Raw genomic sequence first — 9,278 nt, forward strand, 5'->3', positions numbered from 1 at the left:
CACAAACGGGATATTTTTTTCTTTCCGCTTTTTTTTCCTCCTCAGCTAGTTATAATAAAGAACGACCTTTTGCCTATACTAAATTTTATACGCCACTTAATTATAGTATAGGTTAGTAATACAACAGATAGCATTGCACTGGAACATCTTAGAGAGTTGTTCCATGGATCATTTGAAAGGAAATTAATGGGGTTAAAAATCTTATGTATTTAAAACAAATTATTTTTATTACATTAAGAAATTTTAATTATGTTTACATTAAGGAACAAACCGTAATCCTTAGTAACCTAAATATTAAACCAAACATTTTGTGGTCTAAATAAAGAGCTGTGTAAAGGCTCATTTTAAAGGAAATTACTGTACATAGAAACCTTTTGCAATTAACAAAATTAATTATTAATATAAAACAAATTTTTACGATATTTGGTAAAGAACTAATTCTAGGCCATAGTAGCTAATATGATTTTGAAACGAAGGAATTATTGCAGAAACCTAAATGGTTGTATAAATAAGCTACACGTTATAAAAAAGTTCCACCAAGGTTCGAACTTAAATCGCAGGATTCAAACTCCTAAGTGCTAACCACTAAAATAATAAAGAACGAATATTTTACCGATTATCTACTAATAACCATATATGACGTAATAAGTTACATGACGTAATATCTAAAACCCATTGTGTACTAATAACCATATATGACTTAATGAGCGACTTGACGTAAAAATTTATAATAAAGAACGACCTTTTGCCTATACTAAATTTTATAGCCCACTTAACTATAGTATAGGTTAGCAAAGTTTACATAAAGGACTGATAAAGTTAATTATAAATGGGGTTTGTCAATACGGTTTCATTTTTTACATAAAGGACCGATATAGTTCATTATAAATGGTGTTTGTCAATACCTTTTTTTATATATATATATATATATAACATTAGGACTCATTGGATTCATCAAATTATTAGATGTTAGTAGCTAATGTTATTAACATCCTATTGCAAACGAAAATAGAAATAGTATTTTTAACATTATAAAAAGCATGTAGATATATTTATGTAAAATGTAGTAATACCTGCAGTAGCTAATGTATTAACATCTTATTCCAAACAAAAATAGTTACATTAAAGGACGAACTATAGCCTATAATAACTAGAATCTGGGTTGCGGTGGTAGCTAGCAATATAGTTAGAGACGAAGTAAAAAATGAAGCAGTTACATTAAAAGATGATCATTGGACTAAAAACCATTGCATATATTGGACATAGTTATTTACTTGATTATTTGAGGTTTGTTCTTACTATTTTAGAGAAGAAAAAGCCATAGACTTTTTCCTGTTTTAATCAGGTTAACATTCTATATACAGTAATTGTATATGGATCAAACAGTTTTATATTAAGCTGTATATTAAGACCAAAAAGTTAGCATTAATTTTATCCGGGTCGCAAAGGTAGCTAGCAACCTAGTAAGAGACGATCACGTCCAATGTTAAGAAATATAAAAACCCATTGTTCCTAAAAAAGGAGTCAGATCAAAACAATTATAATAAAGAACGACCTCTTGCCTATACTAAATTTTATACGCCACGTAATTATGGGTTAGTAATTATACAGATAGCTTGGCATTGGAACATCATAGAGAGTTGTTCAATTGTTATTCAAATGATCGTCTTTTAATGTAAAATGTTAGGTTTTTTTTAATAACAAGCCGACATTTTTCCTTTGTTGTTAATGCTGTTTTGATTGGGGAATAGGCTTGTCCACATAAGCTATAGTTTTGAACATTATTGAGGATTTTGCCTATATTGTAAACTCATTTTGAAAAGAATAGTGAACAAATTCGTGCACGTCTCTGCTGCGCACTATGAAAAGAACAGCTTCTGACTTTCCCCTCGTTTTGTTTCTCCGTAACTGGCTGAGCCTTAACCTTGAATGCAAACTTGTCAATAATCAGGATGATATATCAATATTTCATTTTTATTTTCAAGGTGATGCTGTATTTGAATTGGAAGACGGTTTACATTAAGGAACGAATTGTAGCCCATAGTAGCTGAAGTATTAAATCAAACAGTTGGTGGTTATAATAAAGAGCATTAACTCATGTTGAAAGTGAATGATGAAAGTGAATGCATAAAATGATGCCTTCATTCTCTCTCGTACTTTAACAATTTTTTCTGGATAAAATTGGATTTTGAGACCCTAATAAGGCCTCACAAGGTAAATAGTTCATTGTAACTATAATTTTAAAAATATTATAATAAGGAACTAACTCTTGCCCTTAGTAACCTATGTCTTGTCAAATTATCCGGATTGGATTATCCTCTCTTTTTGTAATATTCAGGCATCAGAAGGGTTAATAGCAGATAATCCCCGTTCAAAGTATTCTTTTTTAGTAACAAAAGACTGTTGTGCATTTCCATACTTAACTAGCCAAGCTCCGCCACTCCATGCAGAGTATTCACGGTTTTCAGGGACAATTATATTGATCTCCATGTCGGATTGCATAAGAGCAGAGATTTCCTTGTTTATTCTTTCACCAAAGCCATCAAACAAGGTGGTACCACCAGACAAAATAATTTTTTAAAGCAATTCTTTTCTTATATTGACATCAACTTTCATAACACTATTATAGGCTAACTCCTGAATGCTGAAGTCTTTCGGCATTCTGAGGAGTGATGGCTGGAATAGCGCCTCTGGGTATCTGAATCTCTGATCTCCCATAGTAATAACTTGACCGTCAGGCAGTGTATAGCTCTTTTCAAGCTTCCGCGAGGAAAACCATCTCCTGCCTAAAGCCATCTCCTGCTTAAAGTCTGAAGCAACATAGCAAAGATTTTCTTTGAGGTTACGAAGGATTTCTCTTTCGGCATTCATTTTGAATGAATATTTTCGTTCATGTAATATTTTCCCTAAGTAATCGGTCAAATTTCGACCACCAAAATCCAGTCTTACACATCCTTCTTTAAGGACACATCCTTGGTAAATGGGTACAATAGATGAGACACCATCGCCACAGTCAATAACAATACCAGTACCAGCTAACCCTTCAGAAACTATGAGGGAAAGTAGGGAATCGACAGCAACATATGTGGAAGGAATATTAAAAGTTTCAAACATGATCTCCGTCATTTTTTCTTTCTTCGCTCTTGGGTTAAGAGGAGCTTCTGTGATTAAAACTGGATAATCTTTTGGGTCAACTTGAAGTTCATATTCAAAAGTATGATGCCAGATCATCTCCATATCGTCGAAATTTGTAATAATCCCGACGTAGCAAGTCACTTAAACCGAACAAAAAACTAAAATCTTTTTAAAATTTGTATGTATTTATCCAGTTGGAACAGAAAAAACTAAATTATTGGTTAGACACCAGAATTATTTTTGCAGTTTACATAATAACCTTATAGATTCTGAACTGCTAACTAAAATCAAATATATTTATTCTGAGATTTTCTATTTTGCTATGAGAATATAACACAACGTTTTAGAGATGCCCACTTTAGAAGTGATGTCAGAAACAGTTTGGTTCCATAAAGCAATAATAACTTTGAACTGACGAATAAGATCAAATAATTTTATTTAAAATTTTCATCTGGGTTAAAGCGGTAGCACTAGTAGGAAAGCCCAAAATAATAAAAGTTTGCAATTTCTGCTAATGACGAATCGATATTTTGACAAGAGATTACAACTCAATAACCTTAAAAAAGAAACCAAAAGTTTCAAGCTTAGTAGATATCGTTGTAAGAAATCAGAGTAGCTTCAATTATCAAACATTTTTGAAAAGACTACAATATTAAAAGACATTAAATTTCACAAACAGAAAAAACTGGCAATTTTAAAAATATTTTTGTATAATTTAACAAGGGGTTACAAAAATTTCAAAACCTGAAAAAAGAAAATCAAAATTTTTAAACTTCGTAAAAGTTGTTGTGAAAAATCAAACTTGCTGTAATACTCAAATATTTTTGAAAAGATTCAGTATAAAAAAATATTAAATCAACCAAAGAACAAAAAACCGGAAATTGCAAAAATATTACAATTCCAAAACTTTAAAAAATAAAATCACAAGTTTGAAGCTTAGTAGAAATCGTTATAAAAAATCAAATTTGCAGTCCTAATCAAATATCTTTGAACAAACTGCAGTGTGAAAAGACATTGAATTACGGAAAGAGCAAAAAATGGGTGACGGAAGATATTTTTATAAATTTTATATATTATAGTATATATACTATTATATATGAGCAATAAGTACCTATTCTATTTATAGAAAACAGCTCCGTATTTTTTTGGGAAAATTAGTACACTGGGATGTTCTTGAATAAAAAAAATATCTAGACAGGTCAGAAGTCTCGGAAAAACCTTTTAAAACCTTAATTTGGGAGAAGAAACTGAAATAACTAATATATATGAATTGATGCTGTTTTGATTGGGGAATAAGCTTGTCCACATAAGCTATAGTTTTGAACATTATTGAGATTTTTGCCTATATTGTATACTCATTTTGAAAAGAATAGTGAACAATTTCGCGCGCCTCTTTGCTACGCACTATGAAAAGAACAGCTTTCGACCTTCCTCTCGTTTTGTTTCTCCGTAACTGGCTGAGCCTTAACCTTGAATGCAAACTTTTCAATACTCAGGATGATATTCCAATATTGTATTTTCATTTTTAAGCTGATGCTGTATTTGAATTGGAAGACTGGGTGAGCATGACCACTGATCTAATAAAGCTCTTGCCAATTTTGACTCCCCAAGTGTTATCTTGTGTTCGGTTCTTTAAATCTGAACTTGCAGCAGCTATCGGTTCTGACAACGAACATGGTAAAATTAAGGCCCGTAAATTGTTGTTATATTTGAACCCCTCCCCCCTAATTTACCCCCTGATTTCATAGAGTATTCGTTTTTGTCTTGTTCATGTACCTAAATTTGTTGCCTTTCCCACTTTGCTTGCAGAAATACCCTAGTGTTAGGTGTTTTCTCTGACTACTACTAATTAAGAGCTAAGTCTCTTCTATCAGTCTTAGTTTTTAGATTTCATTTTTTAGCTGCATCAGTATTACAGCGATCCTACAATATCCATCCATCTCTTATGTATATATATATATATATATATATATATATATATATATATATATATATATATATATATATATATATATGTATATATAAACGTTTTTGTCTATCCCACTCTTTTTGCCTGTGTGTCTAGGTGGGCGTTTACTTATTCCAATGCACGTCTTTTTCAGTTTGTGTGTCTGAATCTACGTATTTGTGTGTGTTTCTATTTTGAACATATAACGCAACGTTATAGAAATATGCACTTTAAGAGTGAAGTCAGAAACAGTTTGGTTCCTAGTAAGAGGACGATCACGCCCCATAGTAAAAACTAGCGTAACCCATGAATCCTGAAAACAGATTAAGATCAAAACAAAAAGTACACTATTAGAACCGCCTTGTCCAAAAATTCTATAAAGCAAACTTACCGTCCTTTGGCGTAAGTAAGAGACGATCTGAAGTAGTAAGCCGATCCTTGTCCTAAACCTAACCTGACAAGTGGCTAGCACGATCAGCCGGTTGCCAAAAAAATGGTGGTTCAAGCCCCCTCGGAGTCCATTTCTTTTAGTTTTTTCCTGCCCATCCTATTATTCTCAAACGATGTCTTTGCCATTTTTCAAATTCAACTACTTTTTTTTATATCAGCAAAAAAAGAAAGCCATGGACTTTGTATATAATAAATGACTAAACTAGAAAGGATTTAATCCTCCTTGAAAGACTTGGCGTGGGAAGGGATGGTAGTTATCGACAATCATCGATAAGCCATACTGCCATTTATTATATCCAAAGTTCATGGCTTTTTTCTCTGATATACAAGAAGTAGTTGAATTTGAAAAATTGCAGAGATATCATTTGAAAATGCTAGCATGGGCAGGAAAAAACTAAAACAAATTAACTCCGAGGGGGGCTTGAACCACCATCCTTTTGGCAACTGGCTGATCGTGCTAGCCATTTGTCAGGTTAGGTTTTGGACAAGGATCAGCTTACTACTTCAGATCGTCTCTTACTTACGCCAAAGGACGGTAGGTTTGCTTTATAAAAGTTTTGGACAAGGCGGTTCTAACAGTGTACTTTTTGTTTTGATCTGAAACTTTTTTCAGGATTTATGGGTTACATTAGTTTTTGCTATGGGGTGTGATCGTCCTCTTACTAGAGCCAAATTGTTTCTGTCTTCACTCTTAAAGTGCGCATTTCTATAACGTTGTGTTATATTTTCGAAACAAAACACATAAAAATACGTAGAATCAGACACACAAACCGAAAAAGACGTGCATTGGAATAAGCAAACGCCCGCCCAGACACACAGGCAAAAAGTGAGAGACAAAGACACATACAAATACGTAGATTCAGTCCCACTAACCGAGAAAGACATGCATTGGAATAAGCAAACACCCACACAGACACACAGGAAAAAAGTTTTTGTATGTGTTTTTGTCTCTCTCACTCTGGGTGGGTGTTTGCTTATTCCAATGCATTTCTGTCTCGGTTTCTGTGTCTAAATCTACGTATTTGTATGTGTTTTTGTCTCTCTTACTCTTTTGCCTGTATGTCTGGGCGGGTGTTTGCTTATTCCAATGCATTTCTTTCTCAGTTTGTGTGTCTGAATCTACGTATTTGAATGTGTTTTCGGCTCTCTCACTCTTTTTTGCCTATGTGTCTGGGCAGGTGTTTGCTTATTCCAATGCATGTCTTTCTCGGTTTGTGTGTCTGAATCTATATGTAGTTGTATATGTTTTTGTCTCACTCACTCGTTCTGCCTGTGCGTCTGGGTGGTTGTTCACTTATTCCAATGTATATTTTTCTTGGTTTGTGTGTCTGAATCTACGTATTTGTATTTGTTTTGTCTCTCTCACTCTTTTGGCCTGACGAAATGTAGATCGTTGTTTTAATTATATTCCTTTATAAATCATAAGGTAAAGAACGAACTCTAGGAAATAGTAACGCTACAAGTTATAAGTAAGCTATATAAGTAAGCTTCAAGTTATAAAGAAGCTCTACTGAGATTTGAACTCAGATCGAAGGATTTGAAGTCATAAGTGCTAACCATTACACCAAGAAACGTTCTTATAAAAAGTAGTTTTAACAGTATGTGATAAAGCAGAGAAAGGACTCTAAATATCAGTATTGCAATGACATCATTTGCAAACATAATTTTGAATTGATCCTAACAATATTTAAAAATTTTTCTTTTTAATATCCGGGTTTCAGTGTTAGTTATATTAAAAGACGATTATTAGGATACCAACCCATTGCATATATTGGACTTAGTTAGTTGCCTCATTCTTTGAGGTTCGTCTCATATTATTCCAAATAAGAAAAGCCGTAGGATTTTCCTGTTTGTAATCAGGGTTATTATCAAACAGTTATTATGCTTATTTTGAATATGTAAATTTCATCAAGTTTAATGTTACCCATCGAAATACATAAAGGATCGATATGTTTAAAGTAAATTCAATTTTAAATTTAAAAGATATTGCTTTTAATTCAACATGATAAAAATTCTCTCCGACGGGAAATCTAACCCCGTTCTTTTACGTGACAAATAGGTATGCTTACACTATCGCAGAGTTATTAAAAAAATACATATAAGTCATGATAATAATTTCGTTAGTACATAAAAAATTATATAAGGAATTGTTCTGGTTAATTATAATCAAACAGTTCGTGGTAATAATAGTAAGAGACGAACCAAAAAGATTCAGGCAGCCAACTAAGTTCAATATATGCAATTTTTTCTTCTTCTGTTGATCATCTTTTGGTATAATGCTCAGACACCATATATATTTTTGCAGTTTGCATTAACATTATTGACTCTGTACTGATGTAATTATAGCTAACTTTTTCATATTGCATTTATTTTTACGCCATATATGGTTACAACCTAAGATTTTAACGTCATTCATTAATCTTGTGCAGAAAAATACAGTTTTTCGTAAAAATATGTTAACAAAGGACAACTTGCGTAACTTACAGCGCTTGCCCCAGGGGCTGGATAGCTCTTGCCATGACAAATTGAAATGATTAAAGATAGGAACTTATGATTCTCCAAATTAAAATAAACTTAAAAAAAAATACTATTAATTACCCTTGTCGTGGTGTAGTGGAGCAAACCGTTCCTACCAATGGGGGATTTCAGGTTCAATCCTGCACGCCGCAAGGAAGACCAGGGATTGTTTCCCTCCATTTATTATATTTATAAATATCTGCATCGTGTAATTCAATATTTTTTACATTAAAGTTCAGTTCAGTTCAGTTCAATATGGGTTTTAATTCAAAAAAATATATATAAAAATTTACTTAACTTAGTTCCTTGTGCATTGATGCACGTTTGGGCCCGTAATAATTGCACACTCTAAATACAGCGTGGCCTCCTGTCCTCTTCAATTTCCAACCCGAACCGCCATCAAATAACAATAAATTTAACACAACTTCTCCTCCGCTCACACCCCTTGAAGTATCAAACTAAAATATGATAATCAATAATGATATCGAAAAATTCTAAACATAATAATAGTAAAATAAATCTAGTAAAAAATATTTAATCTTTTAGATAGTTTTTCACATTCTTTTTAAAGGAGCCAAGAGACCTATATGACCTCAGCTCTTGCGGAACTGCATTCCACTCTCTAGCACACGCAATTCTAGGAGAAAATTCCGACCTAGCTGTCGGTGTCGGGGATATGTAAATGTTTGATGAAGATCGTGTATTTAAACTATGGATTTGTGATGCTAGTGTGAATAAGCCTCTAAATGGTGATGGGAGTGTTCCTGAAAAATATTAAAAAAAAAACGGTGCAAGATAGTCTGTAAAGTGATGCCATTGATAGTCTGTTCGGTGCTGGGCCTAAAATTTGAAGTGCTTAATTGTGAACTAAGTTTAGTCTCTGTAAATGTGTCTTGAAATTAGATTGCCAAACCTTTGAACAATATTGAATTTGAGGCTTGATAACTGCATTGTAAATCAGGATCAGTATTTATTTGGGGAAATGATGACTGAGTTTTCTCAAGATTCCAAGGTTCCTTGAAAGCTTCGTCTCGACACTTGTTATGTGGTGTCTGAACGAGAGGTTTTCGTCGATCAAAACCCCTAGGTAACGAACGTGTCCTTTTTCTGGTATCTTGATAAGTCCACGAGAGGTTTCAATACCAATCACATCAGGAGCCAGCAAATCTATACGGGAAAAAATAAAACACTCGATTTGTCAATGTTGATGACTGGACGATTTGCGTCC

The 9,278-nt window shown here is 33.1% G+C and overlaps 1 protein-coding gene across 1 annotated transcript; it reads right to left on the reverse strand.

Annotated features, from left to right (window-relative positions):
- Positions 1-2,334: 2,334 nt before the first annotated feature.
- On the reverse strand, positions 2,335-3,255 carry LOC148946427 (actin 302-like). Its single transcript, XM_089097695.1, is given in 1 exon segment — positions 2,335-3,255. A coding segment is annotated over 1 exon segment (903 nt). The 5' UTR covers positions 3,238-3,255.
- Positions 3,256-9,278: the final 6,023 nt, after the last annotated feature.

The sequence above is a fragment of the Artemia sp. Qi Xiang Cuo genome, chromosome 12, assembly GCF_049724085.1.
Source record: "Artemia sp. Qi Xiang Cuo chromosome 12, ASM4972408v1, whole genome shotgun sequence".
Taxonomy (NCBI): Eukaryota; Metazoa; Arthropoda; class Branchiopoda; order Anostraca; family Artemiidae; genus Artemia; species Artemia sp. Qi Xiang Cuo.